Source organism: Toxorhynchites rutilus, chromosome 1, assembly GCF_029784135.1.
Source record: "Toxorhynchites rutilus septentrionalis strain SRP chromosome 1, ASM2978413v1, whole genome shotgun sequence".
Classification (NCBI taxonomy): Eukaryota; Metazoa; Arthropoda; class Insecta; order Diptera; family Culicidae; genus Toxorhynchites; species Toxorhynchites rutilus.
In genome coordinates, this window is record NC_073744.1 from 60,670,119 (window position 1) to 60,697,784 (window position 27,666).

Consider the following 27,666-nt stretch of genomic DNA (forward strand, 5'->3'; position numbering starts at 1 on the left):
GTAAAATTAAATTGGAATAAAGTTTAGAACACCTCAACAATACTGAAATTTCAGTTTCTGCACAAACTTCAGTTGGGCCCCTATGATGTTGAACGCTAGCATTGATATAAGAAAAAAATACTAATTTGTTCATTTCATCTGCTTATTTATACTTTTAATTACAACACTTTTCTTATATAGTGGACTATTATAAGAAAAGTAACATAAGTGACAAAATCGTCACAGACGTCACAGATTTAAAAATCTTCCCAGCTTTAATTTTCCATCTCGATGTTCGCGTATCTGTGCGTATCGTGTTCGCGTGTTGACTGTTGATCGTTGACCATTTACCTTTGTCTGTTGTCTGTTGTTCAACAATGAATTTTTGGGCCAATTTTGACTTGAATTTGTGATGATGGAGATATTTGTGAATAATTCGGCATAAACTAATTTCGAAGAATTTCAGTCAATAAGACTGGACAGCTTAATGATGATGATGACCCACCTCATACTCTTATAAAGGCCGATTTATCTAATAGATAATATTTATGTTAAACTAAATCAAGAGACCAGTATTGAAAAAATCTCAACGAACTGACTTTGTTGCAGGTATGAATTTCTATTAATCGAACATTATAAAAGGCAAAAACTGTAACATGATGATACTTTCCGTATCGACATTGACATAAGGGGCTGTCCACATACCACGTGGACAGAAAAAGCACGATTTTAGACTTCCCCCTCCCCCTCCGTGGACAAGCGTGGACATTGACTATACCCCTCCCCTTTTGTCCACGTGGAAATTCTTCCATATATTTTATTCGAAAAAATGGAAATAATTGCATTGTGCCTATATTCAATTTTAAATTAGTCGTATTTTATATTTGGTGTTTTTTAATGATAAAAAAACAATTCAAGAAAACACACATTTTTCTTTTTCGTTAATTGTGACTAGAAATCTTCCGATTCATTCGATTCGACAAAGTACTGTAAACACTGCACAATCAAGGAAAACAAGAATCACAGCGGAATCAACAATCTATAATCAAACGACGCATAAAATAACATCTGAAGAAATATAATTCGCCTGCAGAAAATCTCCAAAAAACGAGTGTCTATGGAAAAGAGTTTTTCTGAAGACTTCTGAAATGATTTAGCTCAATGAAAAACTGTTTGAATTGAAGCTTAATCGAATAAAAAACCAAGCAATGGGTTTAGGCATACTTCTTTACTGAACTTTGGCTGCGAGATACCAGTTAAGATATTGAAACGATAATTAGAACAAAGAAAACAATATTTTGAATGCCTAAAATGCTCCAATTTGAAGAAAATATTTTCAATGAGGCTAATTCCATGAAACGTAGAATTGTCAATCTTAATTCCAAATATAGAGCAGGAAGACTTATCGCTTGTGATTTTAACCATGTCATTGATCGTATTGATAAGAATTTCCTCTTGGTCGTGGTACAGAATATGTAGTCCAACCCCGGATTCAAAACCTCCTTGTAAAAAAACAAATTGTAGCGCCCCAATCTTTCTTTCGGTAGGACAAAGTGATTCTTAACACATTAAGGACCGCACGTTTTGGGGCAAACTTGATCGCTCCATTTGTTCGGATTCCACGAATGAGATCGTTGCCTTCGATGTGGATGAGACGGAGGCGAGCCATCGGTAGGCCTCATTAGATTCTTAGCAAACCAAGGATTTAACCTTTAAGTGTAGGAAACACGGGTTATTTCGTGATCCATCCGTAACAAACGGAACACCAAACACGAGAAATCTCGTCAGCGTTCCGCAATGTGTTAAAATGCTGCTCTCCGGTGCTGAGCATACCTAACTCAGCTGTATCAAAGATAACGTCGCCAAATGGACGCTAAATTCGGGAAGTATTCGGGAACGAGAGTACAGTCCATCAAAAAACGTGGACTGAATCTACTTCTTTCAATACGAAAGTGTAGAACTCTGTATCTGTAGGTATTATAGAGATTTGGATAGCACTTGTTTCGCTAAGTCCTTCTCAAATTATTTGGAAAATCCTTCAAATACTCTGGTCACTTCATCAAGTTATCAACATCTCACATGTGCGTTGCGGATAAAATGTATCAGCAGTTCGCCATGTCGAATTTACTCTCGTAAATACCTCGACCCAGAACACAGAGTTCTGTTTATGCTCAAATATGACGTAGCTTACAAATTGAAAACGATGATCCTCCACTACCAATGGAAGCTTGATCGCTCACCATTTATGTAAGTTTCATTCAGAATACATATTTCAGCGAAGAAGTTCGATGATATGGAAAAATATTCGACATGACTATTTTATGGATAAATATGGAGTACTCAAAATGGGCGGAAAGTTTCAACACTCTTGAAAATGCAAAACAGATTCCATTAATTTTGAAAACAGATCTGAATGTACTTTTAAAAAATATTTGTTTAACGCATCCACGTGGACATTATCTGTACCCCCACCCCCCTCACCGTGGACAAGCGTGGACATTTTCGTACCCCCTAACACCCCCCCCCCCCTAAAGTTGTCCACGTGGTATGTGGACAGCCCCTAATAATATTCTCAAAATCAGGCCCAAAGTTTTTTCGAGGCATGTCTAGAAAATTTCCAACCCGGGAAGATCCTTGACTGATTGGGAATTGAACTCAATATCTACAAGTGACAGCTGTGATTTAGTTTTCTGTTGGTTTTACTCTTGAGCGGTTATGGTTCTCATTTTATCACAACTTCTATAGTGTCATCAACTTCAACGCGACCATCGATCGATTATGTCTTCATGAAGAATGTTTGAAACATTCAGCCAACATAGTGACACTGACAGCAAAAAAAAAATGGCGTCAAACTGACGTATACATTCTTAGAACGGAATTGGAGGACCTTTTATGAACCTACAAATCGAGTTCACCGGGCGTCACCGGTCAACAATGTGCTAATAGTTGAACATAAAATCTGTGAACCAATTTGTTGTTATGAACGTTTATTTGGCATAAATATCCTCCACTTCGCGTTCCAAAATGTACCCCCTATTCCGTGCCAACTAGCGCGCTCGCGCCTTGCGTTTTCCGATAACCTCATTAGAGCCAATAAAATCGCAATTTGATTCGAGCTGTTCCCACCTAATGAATACACAATAATCGTGATAACAACTGAGTGGAAGGCAGAAATGGTTCGACGAACAGAGGAGTAGGTACCAGACGCCGCGCGTTTCCACAACAGGCGTTTTCACTCCTCTGAATAATGGCTATAATAGAACATCAACACTTTCCCCCCGCCCGTGCTGATACACGAAACTGCAAGAAACGCAAATGCGGGAGTCGGGAGGGGAGGATACCCTCCATTGCTATTCTTTGCAGGTATACACCAACACCTGAACACTGTTCAAACCGAGAGCACTTGGCAGTTGTAGGGAATTATGATGAATTAAAAGGTTAACCTCGTTCTGTCACGAAAATGTTAGCCCGTTTGGTGTTGTTTTTGTTATTGATGAGCTCGAACTGTCACCAGCAGGTGGCAAGGGTGTTGGTATAATAGTGGGAAACATGGTAACCGCTAGGGTTACCCATCGAATGGGTTCAATTCAGACGAGAAAACAACTATTTGCTTGAAATGAACCATGTGCAGTCATAAGCAAGTGTTCGTTAGATGGTTAATAGATTTTTAAAATATCCAAATGTTGATTTTTGCACCGTTTTTTTTTTATTCGCATAGATTCAGAAACTCCCACCCATCAATCGGTTTCTCGCGCATGCCGCGGGCGGAAAGCAATCGTAAACGTCCGACCGGCTCAATTTCCGCCCAAGCTGCTGCGCTGCTGTCACCGTGGGCAGAAACATGGTCCGGACTGTGTCTCAAGTGTTGCCGCATATTTGCGCGCGAACCCGGCCCGTTAATGACCGTTGATTAAATGTGATTCCCGTCACATGAAACTGGTTCGCCTACCAAATGATCTCGTGTGTACTGCTGCTGTCAATCAAACGGGGCCCAGACGGTTGAGAACCAGAAGAACTCGCGCGGGAACGAATCGAACACGGAACAGCGGTCACTAGAGCTGATACCGATGATTGGCCCGAGTGAGAGTTTGCGTTGTCTCTCATCCCGGGCCGGACCGGATGGCTTCAGCTGCGGGATCCTTGGCCGGGCACAAAACCAGCAATTTATTTTATCTTTATTGCTCTTAATTGTTCTCAAATTGGTGATAATTTGATAAATTATAGCCATGCATGTGGCAGGTTCTGCTTCCTTACCCTTCTTTTTTGGTACGATTATCTCGCATGATGTTGCTGATCGAACGCTGCTGAATTCATCCCCGACTTCAACGTGTGTATATCCGAATAAGCGTTGTTCTTATCGGGGCGTATTAGCGACTCATTCAACTGTGTTAATTTACTCAACTTCTGGCTTCATTAGTTTCGCGGTAAGGAGTTGAACGGTCATCGACGAGAAGGGCGAGCCGATAACGTTCACGTCAGTGTTACGAATTATTCCGGCAATGTGCGTTAGTTCGGGCGTTTATCCACAAACAGAACACTGCTCTCCACACACTTAACAAGTTGTTTTGCCTCAAATTAACCCATATTTTATGGGCTCACCGAAGGAACGGAAAAAAATAAACACTTTCCGCCTAATTTAGCATTCATTAGGGAGTTCGCCATTATCAGGGCGGCAGCGGTAAATAGTAGCGGTACGGCTATTTGGGTTAAGTGGGTTTTTTCCACGACGCATTAGTCAAGCCTAATGCTGTTGCCCCCGCCACACACGTAGGATGTGATTTGCGACGCTCATTACCCAGGTGTGACCAAATTGTGAAAACTGTGTCCTCGGGTGCCCCCTGCATGCGATACGGTGGGCAAATCATTATCGCGTTTCACAATGGGATTGGATACCGATATGTGAATCGTGTATTAATGGATGGAAAATTTTCCCAATCACCACACGGCTCACTAAACGTACGACTAGTGAGTCAACTGTCAGTAGTGTAGATGTTAAAAGCAACGAAACTAGCATTCTGATCTTTCCTGAATCCGATGAGCTTCTTGAAACGAAGTTATGAAATTTTAGTTGAGTTGTAATAAGTATACCCAGAATAAATATTTAGCACCCTTTTGACATCCTTAAACATTACATTAATTGAGCTTAAAAGTTTTATTAAATGATAAAACTGGTACAACATATACCCATACTGGTACAGCATTTACTCAATCGAGAGGCGAGTTTGTGTATAATATATATGCCAAAGCAATATAAGAGCAATATAAGAGAGTAAAATAAGAGACACTTCGCAAATAAGCACGCATCAAAAGTAAACAAAAAAGTTGTGCATAATTCATATTGAACTTGTTTGTTTCAATCAATCAAATTAAAGCTTTCGAGTCGACTCCGCCATAAGCGCCTCAGCCCGAAAAAAAAAACCGGTGCGTCTGTTCTCCAGGAGGAGCGGCCCAAACAGCGTCTGTTTCGGAACGAGCGGCTGAGAATGAAATGCTGTATCCCGCCAGCTACACCTAAGATGGCAGCTCCATCTCCAGGATGTAGGTATCTCGACCCTGGTAAGGTAGCATACCGAAATCCATGCTAACCACGAACAACGAATTTTTAAATACGGAACGGATTAATCGGCAAAGGCCTAGGCAACGAACACGGAACACGAAGAAGGTAAACGATTGGAGGTTAGGTGCTTGGAACGTCAGATCTCTCAATGAACCAGCGCGAGCGGGTTTGCTTGCTCGAAAATTGCAGCGGCAGGGAGTCGAAATCGCAGCGATTCAGGTGGTTCGGTGGCCAAATTCCGGAGAAAGGGAATTCCGTGCAGTAGACCCTATTGTACACACTTCTTTCAAGTACCAGATCTTCTACAGTGGCGGCAAAGCAGCGGAGCGGGGCGTTGCAGAGTCAGAAGCAGGAATTTCCCTGCGCCAGTAATGTGTAATGACAAGGACGGCAACCTGCTTACTGAGAAACCGATGGTTGCAGCCAGGTGGAAGGTGTACTTTCAGGCACTATTGAACGGTGAGGAGCAAGATGAGCAAAACAGGAACAGGATGAGGATTATGAATGACGAACAAGCTGTAGAGCCACCAATACAGGGGGAGGTTAAAAAGGCGATTAGTGAGCTGAAAAACGGTAAGGCCGCTGGGAAGGATGGTATTCTGGCCGAACTGCTAAAAGCGGGAAGTGAGCGGCTGTACGATGCGACACACCAGATCATATATTTGGGCGGATGAACATATGCCGAACGACTGGTTGGATAGCCTCATATGCCTAATCTAAAGGGTGTGTCACATCAAATTGCATCACGGAAAAAACGCTGTAGAAATTCGCCCAGTAGACCGATCCTTTTGAAAATTTTAGACAGTAAAATAAAAACTATTTAACAACTTTTGGCATTTTCTTTTTATTCATACTTCGAGCTCAAGCCCGTATGCTCGCACCTTCCTCTTTACCCCGTCCATAAGGTTCTGTACAACGTCAGGTTGTAGTTTTTTTTGAACAGAAATCCATTTTCTCTTGAAGTCCGCCTCCGATTTGACAACTTTTGGGTTCTTCCGGAGGGCCTGCTTCATAATCGCCTAATATTTCTCTATTGGGCGAAGCTCCGGCGCGTTGGGCGGGTTCATTTCCTTTGGCACGAAGGTGACCCCGTTGGCTTCGTACCACTCCAACACCTTCTTTTGAATAGTGGCACGAAGCGAGATCCGGCCAGAAGATGGTCGGGCCCTCGTGCTGCTTCAATAGTGGTAGTAAGCGCTTCTGTAGGCACTCCTTAAGGTAAACCTGCCCGTTTACCGTGAAGGTCATTACAAAGGGGGCGCTCCGCTTTTCGCTAGAGCAGATCGCTTGCCACACCATGTACTTTTTGGCAAACTTGGATAGTTTCTGCTTGCAAATCTCCTCCGGAACGTTGAATTTGTCCTCTGCGGAGAAGAACAACAGGCCCGGCAGCTGACGAAAGTCCGCTTTGACGTAGGTTTCGTCGTCCATTACCAGGCAATGCGGTTTCGTCAGCATTTCGGTGTACAGCTTCCGGGCTCGCGTCTTCCCCACCATGTTTTGCCTTTCGTCGCGATTAGGAGCCTTCTGAACCTTGTATGTACGCAGGCCCTCCCGCTGCTTGGTCCGCTGGACGAATGAACTTGACAAATTCAGCTTATTGGCGACATCCCGGACCGAACTTCTCGGATCACGTCTAAACTACTTAACTACGCGATTGTGATCTTTTTCACTGACGGAGCATCCATTTTTTCCGTTCTTCACCTTCCGGTCGATGGTTAGGTTCTCGAAGTATCATTTTAGTACTCTGCTGACCGTGGATTGGACGATTCCCAGCATCTTACCGATGTCCCGATGTGACAACTCCGGATTCTCGAAATGAGTGCACAGGATTAATTCACGACGCTCTTTTTCGTTCGACGACATTTTTCCAAATTTACGAAAAATTGACAGTGAAGCATGGCCAACGTAATCTATACACTCTTATCTGATTATAAGCGAAAGCTGAAGATATAATTCCTAAAAATTAAATTTCTACAGCGTTTTTTCCGTGATGCAATTTGATGTGACACACCCTTTACAAGAAGGGCTATCGACTGGATTGTAGCAACTATCGAGGCATTACGTTGCTCAACTCCGCATACAAAGTGCTCTCCCGTATCCTGTTCTTCAGATTGAGACCGCTAATGGAATCCTTCGTCGCCGAATACCAGGCTGGTTTTCGACAGGGGCGTTCCACGACGGATCAAATGTTCACCCTGCGACAGATCCACGACAAGTTCCGGGAGTATAGCTTGCAGACTCACCACCTGTTTGTCGATTTTAAGGTATCATACGACTCAGTGAAAAGAAACGAGCTGTTGCAGATTATGCTGGAACACGGTTTTCCGACGAAACTAATTAGGCTGAGTCGTATGACACTGGAAGGATCGAAGTCATGTGTGCAGATAGCTGGCGAGACATCAGCTACGTTCGTAACATTAGATGGACTGAAGCAGGAGGATGCGATCTCCAACTTACTGTTCAACATAGCCCTTGAAGGAGCAGTACGAAGAGCAAACGTGCAAAGAAACGGAACGATCATCTGTTATATATCAACCTTGTTCTGAATTGCCATGCCTTTTACTAGTGCTAACCTTGACGTTCTAGAAACTTCTCTTCCCGCGCACGAACGAGCGTCAGTTAGTTTTTCACTCTCGCTATGAATAAGTTCGCCTTCCGCGATAGAAATGAATATTGTATTATTATAATCAATAAAATAGATTTCGTTTAAACTGTTGTGAATTATTTATACTCGGCCCGTCACAACAGTTCTGGCGACGGAGGATGGCGATATTCCGGATAATGCTGCTGCTCTTCCACCACCAACTTTTGCGATCGATCCTTTCGACAGACGCAAGTTGAAATGGATGCGGTGGGTGGAACGCCTGGAGACTGCTTTTCACATTTACGGGATTGCAGATAATATGAAAAAAATGGGTGGGTTATATCTATGATATAACCGAAAGGTTGACGTGAGACTACCTTATCGTAGCAATCATTCGTTTGTATTAATTGATTTTTTGATAGAATGAAACAATTCCCGAATTCGATTGAATTCAATATATTTGCTTTGTGAGTAAAAATTCCATATAAGGTCAATTCATGCATTTTGATAGATTATGTTCTTCGTTACAAGTAAATTTAATAACAGTCTTTTTACGTTTGGTATGATGCCTAGGACAAAATATGTGAACGGAAGAACCATCAAACGATTATTTTATTTTACGTTTCCTGCTGAAGTTTGCATCTCTCAAGTGTACGTTTTTCTCGAATCGTGAATTTGCTTGATTTGATGAACTTCAGGCACTTGCACAAAGACAAGCGAGTACAAAAGTTCTCGCAGTTTGCATTTATTTGCTGAGCCGATTTCCCCAGACATCTTGGTTTTGAAGTCTGTGTTAGGGGCAAACACATTTCAGTCGGAACAAAAATGCCCCCGACTTGCACGAATTTGCAATGCCAATTTCCTCAGACACCTTGGTTCTAAAGTCTGTGTTGGGGAAACACATTTCAGTCGGAACAAAAATACCTCCGACTTTCATGTATTTGCAATGCCGATTTCCCCACGCTCCATGGATTAGAAGTCTGTGTTAGGGAAACACATTTCAGTCGAAACAAAAATACCCCCGACTTTCATGTATTTGCAATGCCGATCTCTCCAACGCTGCTTGGTTTTAAAGTCTGTGTTAGGGAACACATTTCGGTGAGAACAAAAGTCCCCATACTTTCATGTATTTACAATGCCGATTTCCCCAAGGCTGCTTGATTTTGATGGCTGTGTTAGGGAAACTGTAGTTCGGGCCAATCAAAATGAGGCAGTTAGGGCGTTTAGATAACGCTTAACATTTTACAGTTGTTCAATTGTTTATCTAATGAAAAATAACATTTAATTAATTGCGATAGAAGCATAGAAATATTCCCTATCAATTGATGCAAACAACTTTCCGATCCAGTAAAAAATGTTCGAGTTATAAGCATTCGGAATCTTTCATTTTTTCCTGCATATTCTGTGTTTAGGTTTTCATTCTACCCCCCATATACTCCGGTTAGACGTAGTCCCACGTCAAAAACATCTTTTGCTACATTACATGGGATCCGAAACATACGACGTCATTTGCGAAACGTTCCAGCAGATTGTTGCAACACTGGAAGATTATTTCAGCCCCCGTCTGCTGGAAATTGGTGAGAATTTTCTGTTCAATTGTCGTCGCCAAGGCTTTAAAGATGCTGCTTCTGCCGACGAAACCGTGGATGAGTATCTGGTAGCCCTGCGGAGAATAGCGGTTACGTGCAATTTCGGAGCATACTTGGAGACGGCGTTGCAAAATCAACTGGTGATCGGAATGAAGAGGAATGACATCCGGAACCGGCTGCTGAAGAAGCGGGAGTTAACCCTGACTGAGGCCCGTGATATTGCGATGAGCATGGAGCTTTCTCTTAAGGGAGGAGCCGTGATCGTAGGAAGCTCATTCAGACAGGGTGTCCATGCGATGCACCATGCAACAGGTAAAAAAGAAAAACATACTGTAAACAAAAATGCGAGTAAAAATGCGGGTAAAAGTGCGAGCGATGGGAGTTGCTATCGGTGCGGGGACAAATCGCATTTTGCGAATGCGTGCAAGCATAAACAAACGGTGTGCTCGTTTTGCAAGTTAACGGGGCACCTTGCGAAGGTTTGCCTGAAGAAACCCGCTGCGTTGAAATATGATTCTCGTTCGATGAACAAAGGTCAATCAGGCGGTACTGGAAAAGTACCCTAAGGTTTTCGAAGACTCAATCGGAAAGATCTCCCACGTTCAAGCTAACCTACCTTTGAAGAAAAATGCGCGCCCGGTGTTCCTTAAGGCACGCAAGATACCGTTTAATATGTGGAAAGCGGTGGAGTATGAATTAGAGAAGCTGGTTGCAGAAAGTGTGTTAATTCCAGTAACTGGGCAACACCAATTGTTCCTGTGAAGAAATCGCAGAACCGGGTGAGGATTTGCGGAGACTACGAGCAGACCGTAAACCCGAACCTCGGGGTGGACAAGCATTCACTGCCTACTGTGGACGAGCTATTTACTTCACTGGCAGGAGGAATCAAGTTCAGCAAGATCGATCTCGTCCAAGCGTACCTGCATCTAGAAGTGGCTCCGGAAGATCGTGAGATACTCACGTTGAGTACCCACCGTGGTCTTTACCGTCCGAATCGACTCATGTACGGTGTCTCATCGGCACCAGCTATATGGCAACGACAAATGGAGGCCATACTGCAAGGAATAGAAGGAGTTAGCGTTTTCTGGATGACATTAAGATCACGGGTGGAACGGATGAAGTTAATTTGCGTCGGCTAGAAGAGGTACTTCGGCGACTGAACGGAATACGGATAAATAAGAAAAAGTGTGAGTTTTTCGTGGACAAAATTGAATACTGCGGATACGTGATAGATAAAAATGGAATTCATAAGATCCAGGAAAAAGTACAAGCCATCCATGAAATGCCAAGGCCGAAGAACAAAGATGAAGTTCGGTCTTTCGTAGGATTCGTAAATTACTACGGACGATTCTTTGCGAATTTGAGTACGGGTCTGTATCCTCTCAATAACCAGCTCAAAAACAATGTTCCATTCAGATGGACTAAACAATGCGAAGATTCTTTCAGGAAAGTGAAAGAACAGATGCTATCCAACAACTGCCTTGTTCACTATACACCTGAGCTGCCACTGTTGCTTGCTACGGACGCTTCACCCTACGGTGTAGGAGCGGTGTTAAGTCATGTGTACCCCGATGGCACGGAGCGTCCAATTCAGTTCGCGTCCCAGACCTTGACTCGTGTGCAGCAGAATTATATGCAGGTGTACAAGGAGGCATACGCTATAATATTTGGCGTGAAGAAGTTTTTCCAATATTTGTACGGGAGGAAGTTTACTTTGCTAACCGATAATCAGCAATCTCGAAGATCTTCGAGGAGCACAAAGGATTGCCGGTCATGTCTGCATTGAGCATGCAGCATTACGCTACCTACTTGCAAAGCTTCGATTACGAAATCAGGTTTCGTAAATCTACCGAACATGCGAATGCTGATGCAATGTCAAGAATTCCGTTGAAGATTACTGATTCCGAGAACGAGATCGAAGAATCCGATGTGGTGGAATTAAGCCAAATCGATACGATACCGTTGACTGCAGCTGAGCTGAGTCAAGCAACTGCCCAGGATCAAGTGGTGCAAAAGCTAATCCAAGGAGTCAAGCACGGCCAATCCGTGGAAGCAAAGGATCGCTTCGAATTCGGGGAATTCGGGGGTACGTTCCTGCTGCTCTCCGGAAACGTGTTCTGGAGGAATTACACTCTGCTCACTTTGGTGTTACTCGTACAAAGTTGCTCGCAAGAGGATACTGCTGGTGGCCAGGATTAGATCGAGAGATCGAGGAAATGATTGCGAATTGCGCTGACTGTCAGTCGGTGCGTGCGGAACCTGCGAAGATGAACCTTCACTGCTGGGAAACTCCGAGTGAACCATTTCAGAGGGTCCATGTGGACTTCGCGGGTCCCTTCAGGGAAACCTACTTCTTCATATATGTGGATGCCTCCAGTAAGTGGCCGGAGATCAAGATATGGCGATCCATTACAGCCGAAGGTACCGTTGCTATGTGCTGGGAATTTTTCAGTACGTTCGGCATTCCCTCAGTTTTGGTGAGCGACCATGGCGTCCAGTTTACTTCAGAGCACCGTATCATCCAGCAACGAAGTTCAGACATTCAAACAGAAATGTTCGAAGTCGCAGCTGAATCTGGAACTATCCAACATTCTTCTTACCTACCGGAAGACGATCCATCCATCTACAGGGAAGTCACCGTCAATTCTCGTATTTGGTCGACGGATTAGATCAAGGCTCGACCTATTGCTGCCGATGAATGAAACTTCAAACAAAACGGATATTACTGTGCGCCAGTTCCAGGACGGTGACCGTGTACGTGTGCGAGATTTCATATCCAAAGCCAAATGGAAGTTTGGAAAGATCGCCGAGAAGCTTGGGAAGCTGCGATATGCTGTGCGTCTCGACGATGGACGCATCTGGGAGCATCATATTGACCATATAGTCGGTGTGGGCGCTGATCTACAGGAGAGTTCGGTGGGCAATCCTAGTGAGGAGTTCATTGAACGTTACGAGTCAACCATACCAGCTGTATCTAATGCCGTGGGCCCAGACGCCACTGTGTCTCCTGCGATTGTTCCTGCTGCTACAAGCCCGGTTGAGGAAGCTACTGGTGCGACATCGGTGGTAACTTGCCGCAATGCTGATGAGACGACGACATCACTGCCAGAGTTGGCATCATCACTGCGACGATCCAGCCGTGTAATCAAGCCTCCCCAGAGAATGAATCTGTAATTTTCTTATCTAATGTAGCTTTCTTTCTACGAGGGGGAGAAGTGTTATATATCAACCTTGTTCTGAATTGCCATGCCTTTTACTAGTGCTAACCTGGACGTTCTAGAAGCTTCTCTTCCCGCGCACGAACGAGCGTCAGTTAGTTTTTCACTCTCGCTATGAGTAAGTTCGCCTTCCGCGATAGAAATGAATATTGTATTATTATAATCATTAAAATAGATTTCGTTTAAACTGTTGTGAATTATTTATACTCGGCCCGTCACAACATCATCACGAAGCGGCGGCGAGGTTGGGACTTATCACTAACTCTGCCAAAACAAAGTACATGGTAGCTGGCGGTGGTGTTGATACTGAAGTGGAGATTGATGGGGAACGACTTGAAGTGGTTGATGAATTCGTTTATCTTGGTACGCTTGTGACTTGTGACAACGATATGAGCCGTGAAGTGGAACGACGAGTTGCAGCTGCAAACAGGTCCTTCTACGGACTACGTAACCAGCTAAGGTCCCATAGTTTGCAAACTCACACAAAACTAGCGCTGTATAGGACACTGATTCTTCTGAAACGCTGAAATAAAAATTCGTAGAAATCCGAAGAGACCAAAAAATCAACAAATTTGTGGACGGATTCGCGTTCAGTTTTCGTAAGATTTACGGAAATTTCTTCCGACTTGCACTGTGATCACGCGTATTCTAGAGCTTGTCACTTCAGAATACATCCAAGGTGTGTCATCCGGCATAGAAATTTCAACTCAGTACTACTAATAAAAATGACGCATGTAATACCTACGTTGATATGGTAAAAGTTCCACTGGGAACGTTATTGCCATTCAAGAAGAAGAAGAAGAAGAAGAAGATTCATGGATATTTTCATAGAGAATCGTGGAGCCAGTTTAGCGACAAAAATAATTTTAAAAACCGTTGTATTGAGATTCTGTGGCAACAACGCTTCATGCCGGGAGGTAACCTTCTATCGCAATAAGATTTTTTACCTTTTCACCGCAACAACAGCGCTAGCTAATCTGCCCATTCGTTAACAACTCGGTACACTGCAATGCAATTAATCAGCTACCTACCTGTTCAGTAGCGCTGAACGCACATTAATTCACATACGTGGTAGTTTGACTTCTACGGTAGCGCATGGGCCTGAGTGCTCCCTCATAACTATTATCGATCATTAAAAGAAAAAACCTCATTACACGCGCATTATAGGAAGCACAAAACAACACCTTCTCCTGCTAGTGGCACAAACCGGAATGAGGGGGCAACTGCAAAAAAAATACAGATGCCTCGAGTAGGTACATCTCGATTGGTTCTGAATCGAAGTCAAGCTGATGATGCGATGGTCGAGCGAGGCGTAAAACAAACGCATCGCGCAGGTTCGCGCATGCGCGAGTGCATAGTCAATTATTAAATTAATGAATTTGTTGCTGTTGCTTTTTACAACTTCTTCCGCCCTTTTCGTGACTTTCATCTAGGCGGAAAGACGCGCTACAGACCAACTAGTTTACCCTCATACGACGGGGCAATGATATTTGCCTGTTACGCGTCAACTTACTCACGATCTGTGAGCGGAGATTACTCGTGACGGCCTCTGTAAATTAATTGAGTCCGACGACGCGTTCTGTGGCCACAGTATTGATCAACAAATTAGAATTCTTTAAATGTTTGTGAGGCTTTTTGTGTTTGTTCAAAATCATGCGGTGACATGGAAGATAGCGCAACGCTTCGCGTTGCAAACGTTTCAGTCACGTTTTCCTTCTTTTCTCCCAATTATTACCACATCATGTTTTACAACTTGGCAACACTATTCACCCTGGGTGCCGATGTGTGTTCTATCAATTTCCCGGCCAGGTTCGCTGCCCCGCTGATGATAAATTTCGCAAAAAATTGATTTAATAATAATATGCAAACAATTTGCTCGTGCGCTTGCATTCTCGCTGCTCACTTCCATCCGTCAGCGGAGATCTCACGATTTCTTTCGGTTGTGAACAGCTGTGTAGACAGCGTCATACCACACGCTGTGTATGGCTTTGCATTATTTGTCTTAATTTTTTGTTCGTTAGTCTCAATCAATAGGTAGCAGCAACTAGTTAGCGCAAGTATTCATTTTGATTAACTCGCCCGGTTAATAGGGGAAGCGAGGCAGAGATCTAGCGCAACTTGGCATGTGCAATGTTCCTTGCGCAACGCAGCAGTGGTCCTACCTTTTCCCTAAGATCCCGTTTATTGGAGGAGGATCAAGCTCTGATTAATTTAAATATTGTTCGGCTACGACTGGTCGAGCTGAGGTTGGGCGAGATCGATCATTTCGCATATCTTGCCGATGCCACGTTTGCTACCTTTCGCTGGGAAATTATTTATCGGAGCTAATTTCCCTCAAATTCGGTTAGCTTTGCTTGAATTCATTAGTACAGTTCATCCATCGTGCGCCACTTCACTGTTATTGCTGCTGTTGCTCGGATTCGGTTATCACGTTTCAGACCACTCGAGATTCATCAAGTTAATTAGGTATGTTTTTATTAATATTTATTCCTCTTAATCGTTTTTCTCAAACTAATTACGATAATTGCTGGCAGTTCGAACCCCAATTGCCCCTTTCTCTCTCTCCGGGGCTAGGAGTGATGCGACGCACCCACGGGGAACGAGATGCCCTTTCGGAACTGACGGACACTTATTGACATTATTTTCCTCTTTTTTTTATTCATTTATTATTGATAACAGGCATTTTCCTCTGGCATTTTTCCTGAGCTTTCGCATAGAAGATCTTCCAATTGAAGGAACCAATTCAATTGTGGTTTGGGTACGAAAATGACTTCGAGGTCTTCTCCCATATATTTTCTATATTGCTTGCCACACCCATATTTCTTGCAATTTCTGCGGTTACGAGAGTAGCTGACATTTACTGACATTTCAGTTTTTTTACATAGAACTACGTTTAACCGGAAGATAAGGGGGATAAAATGAGAATCTAGGCGTTGAAAATGTTGGAAAAAATGTAAGATTTCAAATGCTTACAACTCGAGCATTTTTAATAGATCACATGATAGGAAATATCTCTACGCATCTATCACAATGAATAACATTTCATTTTTCTAGAGATAAACAATTGCATAATTGTGAAATATCAAGCACTGCCTAAACCCATTATGTCCCACGTTTTGATTGGTCCAATCTGTGCTCCTCAAATGAGTCCGACCAAAAGGAGCAACCAGAGTAACAGTGGAATATACTTTGAATACAAGCAAAAAATTGTATTGTAAGCCACTCACCTTGTGATTTTACCGCCAGTCGAATCAATTAATTTTGGCAGTTGCTTTCCGGAAACATCATCTATTTTCTAATTGCGAAGCAGAGCTGATATGCTAAGGCCATTCTGATACGCTCATTTTTGACGTAGGACTACGTCTTACACTAAGGGTGCCAAATCAGAAAACAGGTCACGTTTTTATGAAATAAAGTTAACGTTAATAACTATTTTTGCTGCAAACGGATTTTAACGATTTGCATACCAGTCGAATCGGAAAGATTTGTTTGATATGCTATACATTACAATCCCATAGTCTGTATATAGTTTAAATTGGTGAAAATTGGAAGCATTCCCATTTCCCCACACATTTGTTCTGTCTATTTGTGTGCTTTTCCGAGCAGAGCTGTCAATAACGGGCAACTTATGCAGCCCCTAGAATAGAAACAACGAAGAGGGATAGCGAAAAGAGAATATTTGCGAAGTAAACTCCACCCTTGCATAGTAGGTAAACTGTCGCTAGCATACAAGTATTGCATCTCCTCTGATGAAAATTCTCAGAATCTTTCTGTGCCCGAAACAACAAAGGCTTATTCTGGTCGTTTTGTGTTTTATGTTTCCCCTCGAGCTGTAAACGCTAGCGTGACATTGCAATTAACCATCCGAGCCATGGCAAAGCAGGCGAAAAAAGAGAAGAGTGCAAATTATTATAGGTCGCTTCTAACTATCAGAGTTTGGCTTTGTGTGTGTTGCTTGTTCTCGTTGCGCGAAACTTAGAATTTGTTCATTTCCTGTACATGTGAATAGCAAACCATCGATACATTTAGTTCTCATTCGTATTCGCTCTCGTGCGCATCGGCTCTGTTCTGATGCAACAAGCTCCTAGTTTTGTTGACGGTTTTGACCGAGAGTCTAGAAACGATTTTTCATGAACGGTCATTCTCGCGATGTTTCATGTTTATCGCTGCTACTGTGTGCATCTGTTAGACGCGTGTTTGATGCTTGTTGAATGGCGATGCACGGAAGATGCCTCTCGTTAAATACTCAGTACAATGCGTACATTGATATAAAGAAACAAATTGCGACATATGACCAATTAGTGTATTGTTCTCACATAGACAAGAAAGAATCGTTGCTTCTCGAAATGATTCTACAAAACCACGTAAGCCATTAAACTTTTTCAGGGTCACCGGAACTTTTGACTGAAGAGTGATTTATGAAATTTCGACGTATTCGCAAATAATATTCGAAATGATACACCAACAAATTTCAAAAAAAAGATTGCGTACTCTTACGTCCTAAGCGGTCGTGTCTCAGATACAACCCCTCGAAATTTTTTCCCCTGCTGGGTGTGATTTTCAAAAAATTAAAAGCTTTTTTCTATTTATCTGCTTATTCTATATGAATGCTGTCGTTTCTTTGAAAAGGGAATACAAATTTCATATTCCTATTAAAAAATCAAAAAGCATTTTATTTCGTTTAACAGTATGAAGGCCACAGCCATAGGGCATTCATCTTGATTTTGGCGCCAGATCTAGAAAACAACCTTTCGCCAGTAATTGATGTCAACAACAGGTTCAGTGATTCTATGCGCATCGATCCTATGATCCTATACAGTTCATCCCCTCACTAGCTGCCGCTAGTTCTATCTCTGTCAGCATTTGTACAGACGTAAATCGTAGAAGAAGCAATCCAAATGTTGACATTATGTTTAAAAGAAATGTCAAGTGGCCTTTGGTGTATATTGAAAAACAATCTACAAAAAGATCGAAAAGATCGAAAGCAAACAAATCGATTTTCTCTTGATTTTATCGAGTACAAAAGATCGATCCAAAAAATCAGAAATCGGAATGAAAATGAGCGATCTTTTAAGAATCGATCTGAGATCGCCCAATCCTATCACTGTTCATCTTTGAAGCTGGTCCAGAGGGTAATCCACCTTTTAGGCTTTAGAGCCCTTTCTGAACATGCTGAACATGCCTCTAGCTGAACATGTTGGTTCAAAGGCAACAGGTGAAGGATAGCCAGAGTTTGTTTAGCTTTTTTGTAGCTACAGTCTTCTTAGTCTTTGGCCATAGGTTATCCTAGGCCGCACAATTGCAGTGTAGACCCATATAACTGGTTTTGGTTTAAGGCCCCATGTTCGTCCTATCATTTTATAACATTTGCATAGGGCTTAATTGGCCTTACTGATTATTGAATCTAAGTGCGCATTCCAGTTTAGTTTAGCATCTAGGATAACACCTATATATTTCACTGAAGCGCTGCTTTTAATTTCCTCTCCTCCAACATGTAAAGACGGCAGATGCTGTTTTTTTTTCTTTTTGGAGAAAGGAATAATTGTTGTTTTTGAGGAACTCATGCTCAAACCTTCTGTTATGATGTGACGTTACGCTCCGGCCGATAGTTTTGTACGGTTTGGGCTAGTGCAAACACCGATCCAAATGAGTCGATATATTGTGCGCGTATGCATACCTCTCCGTACTGATCAAGACTATTGGACGATAAAAAGTCTGCAGTCTGCGGGGACTTCAAGGTCATTGGTCAACGAGTTTTCATTTTGTTGGCATCCAAAGGACAACCGTAACCCATCGCTTTCGTGTAATCGATCCAGCACACAGTGATGATACAGATTTGGGTTAAGGTGAAACTGCAACACCGCTTTATTAGTGTCGGTGCTATCCATCTCCCACCTGACCGCAATCTTGATTTCGTAAGTGTTAGTAATCATATCGAGTCAACTAAAGCGGTCTATTCCCGCCTTGGAGAACGATCTTGCCATTTTGTTTGGTGGCTACAATCAATCAGGACTTGTCCGGGGCACTTCAATCAACGATCGTCCCTCCGTTGATGGCTTGCTATCTAGCATTTCTGTTGCTTGTGCTTAGCTACTAGACGGTTTCAGTTTGCATGGCTTGTCTCAAATCAACGATATTACTAATCGAAACGAACGAAATTTGAATTTTGCTCTGATGGATAAAACTACTCTCTTTCTCTCTCTCTCTCGATGCCATCGCGAAGAAGTTGCAGAGCCGCATACCGTTCTGGACGCCGACCATCCTGCTTTGGAGGTAACAATTAGTCTTTCACAGTTCATCGTACTTGTAAACATTCCGGATAAACCTGGACTTAATTTTCACCGAGCCAATTCTGAAGGAATACTAATTAGAAGCCCTACGCCAAACTGATTGGCATTTCCTAGAATCTATAGTTGACATAAACGTTGCAGTTGACTACTTTACAAGTTTGCTCAGAGGTTACATGGCTGACTTTATCCCATTGTGTAGACCGTCTCCCAAGCCACTTTGGGGATACGTACACCTGAGACGTTTCAAACGTCTGAGATCGAAGGCTTTTCGAGACTGTTGCCAGTCTCGTTGCATACTCACCAAGCAATATTGCTAGTAACAGTTATGGAACGTACAACCGCTATTTATACAAATGCTATTGCATACAAACTCTGGAAGATTTACGTAGACATCCTCGAAATTTTTGGAAATTCGTGAATTCAAAACGGAAAGATAACAATGTGTTGCCCGCGGAGATGTTTCCTGGCACTGAAGTAACCAATTTCACTGCAACAAAATGTTACCTTTATGCAACTCACTTCGGAAGTACGTTTAATGATACCATTTTGTCGGGATGCCATATCTATTTAATACACTTGTAGAGATGCACCTAGAGATGAGTGTCATCTGAGTTTGCAATTTTCATTAACCAGCTTTCAATTGTTCTACCACCTGGCTGCCGATTGGATTACGCTGATGACGTCAAAATATACATGGTCGTCAGAAGCTTTGTGTCCCGAAAGTTCGTAATCTTGGCGTCATCCTGCACTCATCACTTACTTTTAGATTGCTCTACAACGACATGATCTCTAAAGCCAACCGGCAGCTAGGATTTATGTTTAAAATATCCCGATGATTCAACGATCCACTTTACCTCCGATCTGTATACTGCACTCTGGTGTAACAGGCTTTGGAATCTAATTCTCAAGAATGGTGCCTATAGCGATCAACATGGATTGCTAGGATTGAATCGATACAGATAAAATTTGTGAGACATGTTCTCCGTCGTCTTCCGTGGCGGGGTCCTACGAACCTTCCGCAATACGAAGATCGATGCAGAAAACTGGGATCGCAGACATTGCAGCAGAGAAGGGGGGTTAGGTTAGGTTTTGAATTAAAGAGACTTTAAACTCTGAGAGAACGAACGTGATGAATTATAGAGGTTTTAAACTTTTCAGTTCATTCGCCTCTACTTAACAACGAGCAGAGAAGGGGCATTGCTCAAGCTGTATTTATCGCAAACATTTTAAATGGTGAAGTTGATGCACTTGAATTGTTAGGGCAACTCAACATTCACTTTATATATGCCGGCCAGTTTCAACGAAGTCTTCACTCATTTTGATTTTGCCTCTACTGCGTCTGCATGTAAGCACCAACTCCAGGAACTGAATAGGTACCACTGACAACGAGGACTGCCATGGACAAGTTCCTACTCAGTTAATTTTGTTTTTTTTTTAAGAAAAAGAATGTGAATGCATCACGGAAGTTCTTAAAAAAAATAAAACAAAGAAAGAGGAGTCTCGATGAATAAACGCGATGTGATCGAAAGTTGAAGACAGCACTGCGATGAACATCTGCGCAGCAGACAGCGCCCAGACAGGAGACCAAGATGGCGTCGAAGAGGACTACACCGATGCAGTGAATAACGACTATGTACCACCTTCTACGATGGATGAGGTTAAGGATGCCGTAAATCAGCTAAAGAACCGCAAAGCAGGTGGTAAGGATGGCCTCACAGTGGAGCTTGTCAAGGGAGGTCCAGCGAAGTTTATTCAGTGTATGTACTGGTTCATTGTCAGAATCTAGGATACAGAGCAGCTACCGGAGACGTGGAAAGAAGCGGTAATCTGCCCCATCTATAGAAATGGTTACAAACTTGATTGTGGGAACTAGCTGAATGGTGTCTACAAAATCAAGTCCCTACGCACCACATCTTCGTCGACTTCAAAGCCGCATATGATACAATCGACCGACGACAGTTATGGATAATCACGAACACTACTTTCCCCATATGCTGACAAGACTGATTCAGGTAACGATGAATGGCGTGCGATGCAGTGTGCGTATCTCAGGTGATCTGTCGGAATCGGTTGAGACTCACAGGGAACATCGATAAGGCGATTGACTCTCCTGTCTGCGGTTTAACCCTTTCATTACGGCAGTGTGCACCGCCGAAGTGCTACCCCTGTACGGAGCACTGCGCCGAAAAGTATGCACATCGCGCTGGTGTGATCGAAAAGCAGTATGAATTTCATGTCGTCTAAAGACGACGCTGGTACACACAGCTCGTCGCGCGGATGTCGTCTATAGACGACGTTCGTAAAGAAAGGGTTAACGGAAGCGCTGGAAGGTGTTGTGCGGAATACGGGATTCAACATGCGGGCCACGATTCTTGACAAGTCTAGTCAGTTGATCTGTTTCGTAGATTCCATTCGTCTACGAAAGTAGATAGTGGGAAGAATCCAAGCAAAGGTAGCGGACTCGTATACCCGATTGCAACACGATTCAGGGCTGATTGGGTTTGGGATCCATGCGTTCATAAATACGCGCTAGCAGGGGGGGCCGATGTAACAGAATCGTTCTTGGTACTAGAGTTGTGATCGACGACGACGAATTCAAGGTGGTCGAGGAATTTGTCTACCTTGGCTCGTTGATAACAAACGGACGACAACAGCAGCCGTAAAATTCGAAAACCCATAGTCAACGAAAGTCGTGCCTACTATGGGCTCCGCAAACCCTTAAGGTCCAACAAACTCCGACCCCGTACTGATTGGACCAGTTGTTCTCTGAGGGCATGAAGCATGGATGATGCTCGGAGAGGACACACAAGCATGCGGAGTGCTCAGAGTATGAAGAAGGAGAATTAACCACGAATTGGCGCAACTCAACGGCGAACCCAGCGTCCAGAAAGTTGTCAAGGCTAGACGAGTGCGTTGAGCATGTTGCAAGATTTTCGGACTGCAACGAGTGAGGTGTTTGGATGAGGTGGAGCTGGACTTGATAAGAATCAGTGCGGCCGAGAGTTGAAGAACTGCAGCTATGGACCGGGTTTGTTGGCGGCACAATATTTTGAATAAGATTTAATATCTTCATGGGATGTTGCTCTCATTATAAATAAATAAAGCTGTGCTGAAAGTATCAAACCGAACTTGAATCCAACCAATTGACCTCAACTCTGCCCAATCGAGTAATAATGGACTGTAGTGGCGAGGCACCTTTTTGGTGAATCTTTTGCACAGATGATGCATTCGACCCCAGTTCCGAAGGGGCTAACCACCCGTCATTACGAGTTGATATATAGTGCCAGCGTTCCCGTGTGAGGCACATCACGATTAACGAACATTATGCATCCGAATCAATCAAATTAGGGCCCGTAAAAGCAGCATAAAACAAGCAATGTTCTCCGCAGCGCATAAATAGCTGTTGGAAGATAACAGTCTGTGCGCTCGGAAGGAAGGAAAGAGGTGATTCCGGAGCTGGATATATCGTGCCAACGTTGATGATGCTGTTGCTGCTGCTGATGGTGATGATCGAGTTGATATGGGAAGCGCAAAGTGCGCCCAACAAACTCCTTTCTGTCGTGTTGTGTTGCGTTGCCGCACACCCCCAACCCCGCATTCGATAAGGCACTAACTTAATGTGCTGCGGTTCACGATATGTTTTTGCCAGTGTACCTGGTTTACACGAGAGTTCAACGAGACGGGGCAGTATTAGCAGCAGAAGTTTCGTTCCCGACCCGGAGGGCAATTACACTGCCATTAATGATGCGCGATCGAGTTTTTCTCTCCTTTGGATTTGGCGTTTCCATGCCGGTAATTTGGGGTTGCGAGCGAACCACATTAAGTAATGGTGGACAATGAAATGCTGCAAGATTTCTGCAAGTCTCTCTCTCTCTCTCTCGCGGGGTTGATGTGGTGTTGAATGTATGTTTATTGCGTCCCAGGGCCTGGCAGCGGATCACCATCTGCCGTCGCCGCCGCCACGATGGCATTAAAGCGCACAAATTCAGTTCCGACCTTTTTTTTCTCGATTCGTTTCGTTTCCCCAAACATTGAATTACCGGCCAAGTATTTGGGGGATGGAATTAATTTACGAACACTTTACTTTGTTGAGTTCCCCGATTATGGTCGCAGTGGCTAATGAGAGTGGGAAACGGAAAAGTGCCATTAAATGAGACTCGCCGTGTGATGGAGATATGACAAGAGCCTCTCCAAGGACTCATCTCGCCGTTGGTCGAATTGATGTAAGTGAAATAAAATTGACCTTTCATTTGGTTCATTTTTGTCAAATATGTTTGGGGGATCTTCGTAAAACTATTACAACATTTGAAATGTTTCACATTAATGAGTTATTAATCACAGCCTTATTGGTGGCATCGGTGGGAAAACGTGGAGTGTTGATCACGTTTTTTAAATTACCTGATGCCTTCTGAAACTTTGTTTCCCTCGGCGTTGGAATTACTCACAGAGGGGGGAAACGTGGGACATACACTGGGCAGTTAAATGAGCATGATATGTCGGTGATTGCAATAGCAGCTGGCTCATCGAAGCAGATACGTAATTTTAGGTTTCAAGAGGCACATCGAGGTATTGAAATTGATGGGTATTGCGTTGCTCAGACCATCACTCAGGGTGACTAAAATTGTCTGTAAGCCGATAGTAATGGCCATTATTTGCAACAATTCACAGAAGTTAATACAATGTGGCTACAATGTTTCAAAGTCTCGTTTTTGGTGACGCCACAAGTTTCCGTAACACCCACACTAATAATGTAGTTTTTCCTCTTGAATTGTTCACATTAAATCAACCCGAAATACGTTAAATTACATGACATAAATTATATTGCATAACAGTACGATAATAAGCTTATTATCCGTCTTCCATTCCCAGGTTACCTGCTACCATTTCGGAAGCCAAAGCGGGTGCGGACGGCTTTCTCACCCTCGCAGCTGCTCAAACTGGAACACGCTTTCGAGAACAACCACTACGTGGTGGGGGCGGAGAGAAAATCGCTCGCCCAGACCCTCAGCCTAACGGAAACGCAGGTAATAATTATTCAACATTTATTCATGGTGCCTAATTCGAATCCCCACACCGTCGTTGAGTGGTCTAATGGCGTGGCTATATTATCCGTATCGCCAACTAAACTTTGCTACAACATTCGAAGATAACATCTACACTCTCCTCGAAACTTCTTCTCGAGCACCCTTCGTTCGTTCGTTCGGTTGCAGATCTTCCCGAAAAGGGGATGTATTTCTGTTCGGAGGGTGCAATCTATTAGTTAGCACCCCCTTACATATTTCTACGGTTACACATGTTTTATTTCCCTCTTTCGAGCGTTCAGCTCCCAAGTCTCTCCTCCGTTTGGTTTGTTGATGTTGTTGACTCACTTAATCTAGCGTATAATCGGATTAGACGCGTACTGTCTTCTGGGACTTGTGAGACTTTCGGAGGTTACAACGAGGAGGGGGAGTTCACGAATTGAGGCGTTTGGCTAGAGGCTTGGCTGAGGGTGGCGACGATAATTTTCCAGACATTATCATCAAATCGCTAGCTGGTCCTGCCGAGGAGTGCTGAGAACCGGTGGTAGACGGGGAACGGCAAGGGAGCCGCCATATTCGGGGGTCGTTTGACGCCAGCCTGGGCGTGCAACCATCATCGGGTAAAGGAATGATTATAATTGGATTAAATTACGACGCGTGATTCGATTGCGGGTAATATTTGTATACATATTCATCTTTTTGCTGTCTCTATTCCGTGGTCGAGGTTACGAGGGCAGACAGGTGACTTAACGGCTGCCTTGAAGCTTTAGTTGAGCATGGCGACATTGCGACTTTGGTGAATGGTTCAACGGCATTTCGAGGCGACATGGATGGCGTCACATTGTGGGGGCGTTCGTACGCGGCGCCTGTGATATCGATACCGTCTGCCGGAGGAATTATGGCCCGTACGAACAGATTTATATTATTTACATGCGTTTGATTGCCGATATTATTTACTTACATGCCGTGAACTTTGCGAAATAAACCATGACTTTAGTCAGCCCCTTGTTCTTAGCTGTAATAACATTTAGATTTACTATTCCATGTCTTAATTTGAGTTTACGTTGCGCGTTTTTTTACGTCGTATCAAAATTCTGTTTCATGAAATACTTCATTTTTTAGTGTTTATGTTAGGAAGAGGTTGATTTTAAGAGCATTTAGCGTTTTACTCCTCAATCATTTATTCAGTAGGAATCAAGATCAAAATGCGCCTTTTATTGACTTTTATTCATATTATGCCAACTCGACAGCAGTTTCATCTCAGATTGCAGCGAAATGTTACGGGTGTAGAGACATTGGTCATTCAAGTAACTTTGCATACATTAAATTTAAACAAAAACAAATGGACTGCCTTTAGAAAAGGGAAATTGTTCTGTTTTTCTTAACTTTTTACAAAGAATTTTGTCTTAAAAACTATAATATCTACAAAATTTTGATCATAGAAGAAACTATAGGAAATTTTCTTTGAAAAATATTGAAAAATTGTCAAAAAATTGTACTGAAACAGACACATTTATGAATTTAAAATTCATTTTCATCGAAAACTTTTTTTGATTCTCAAAATAAAATGAATGGCTCATAAAATATCCGGGAAGTCACACTTACATCAGACGATGGACACTTCTACAGGGGAAAAGTTTTTCCAACAGCAATTTTCTCATGTTTCCAGAGTTACAGAACTTTTGTTTTTGTTTCGGACTCTGTTGCATAGAACTGGCTCCACATTACAAAGTACGCTACAGAAGACGATTTAGTTGCGTTCATTTGAAAGATGAGAAAATTTAGTACAGGATATAGTAGTGGAACATCTAAATAAGTGGATTTTAATAACATTTTGGAAGTGAAAAACATAAAAGTCAATTATTTTTAATGTGTTATTATTAATTTCATCCTGAAAAATAATATTAAACTAGATTGTTTTTATCAATTAAATTGAAGCTTTTTAACCGTTCTACAATTTGTTCTTTGACACCGAACTTCTATCTTTCTTAATTTGGCTGCAATATCGATATAAACAATTCTTGGTGAAAATTCAATCAAAATCTCCAAAAATCCTGATTTTTACCCCACTGTATATAATAGCCACTTAAATTACACCTTAACGTTGAAAGGTTACATTTCTTCTTGAAATAAGTCATATTAAAAATATAAAAAAAAAATATTTTCCAAACTGTGTATAATCGAGTCCAAAATTGTATATAATCGAATCACATATAATCGAGTCTGTATATAACCGAGTCCGACCTGTAATCCTAATTTTGTTCAAAGGCTAGATAGGGATGTAGTGTATTCGGTAAAACAATTAGGGCACATTACGTTAATTGTTTTTCGACGTAGGACTACGTCTTACATTAAGGGTGCTAAATCAGAAAACAGGTCACGTTTTTATGAAATAAAGTTAACGTTAATAACTATTTTTGCTGCGAACGGATTTTAACGATTTGCACACCAATCCAATCGGAAATTGTCTAAGATTTGTTTGCTATACATTACAATCCCATAGTCTGTATATGGTTTAAATTGATGAGAATTGGAAGCATTCCAATTTCCCCATACATTTGTTCTGTCTATTTGTGTGCTTTCCCAAACAGAGCTGTCAATAACGGGCATCTTTTGCAGCCGCTAGAATAGAAACAACGAAGGGGGATAGCGAAAAGGGAATATTTGTGAAGTAAACTACACCCTTGCATAGTAAGTAGCGCATCGGCTCTGTTCTGATTCAACAGGCAGGTGTTAAGGTTGTGCACCAAAAAATTATTTGGGGAATACCAAGTTATTCAATAAGTTATATTAAGTTATTAATTTATTCGGGCTCGCGTGCCAGTCGCAAAACTGCTTTCAACTAGGATTGCATATGCGCTAATCTCCATCATAATTAAGCAGTGCTACTCTTTTAGAGGTTGAGATTAACAGGTAGAGTTTATTTCGTTTATTTAGTCACAGTCGACAGTTATTGTCGTTCATTATGAATACACCGAGTTCATCCACCGATGTTATTCTGGTTTACACTTCACGCTCTCGTTTGTGTAAACAGAGCGATTCGTCGTGCTCATCATAATCGTCAATCATACACTCTCCCGAAAAGGTGGTATATATGACGAGCTTTTTGGTAAATATTACCAATAAAAAAGTATTTTTTGCAATATGAATTCTTCGTACATACAGGGTTTTCCATTTCGGGCTTCCGAAAGTATACAGCCCTGCGCTGACAACCGTTTGACATAGCTGTCAACCAAAGCGTCATATCGTTAGTTGAATGTCTGCCATTTTACAATATGGATCGTTTAAGCATCGCACAACGTGTTAATTTTGTTAAATTATACTACAAAAATTATGAAAAACCGGCAAATGTTTTTCGAGCATTTCGGATGGATTTTGGTCGTCATGGACGGCCTACAGAGCACACAATCGCTAATGTAGTGAGT

General features: G+C 42.5%; 1 protein-coding gene across 1 annotated transcript in view; it reads left to right on the forward strand.

Annotated features, from left to right (window-relative positions):
• Positions 1-27,666, forward strand: part of LOC129763087 (homeotic protein empty spiracles-like) — a 105,987-nt gene that overhangs the window by 54,666 nt on the left and 23,655 nt on the right. Inside the window, exon 2 of the mRNA XM_055761852.1 lies at positions 24,090-24,244. Coding sequence (XP_055617827.1) covers positions 24,090-24,244 — 155 coding nt within the window. The remainder of the gene's footprint in view (positions 1-24,089; positions 24,245-27,666) is intronic.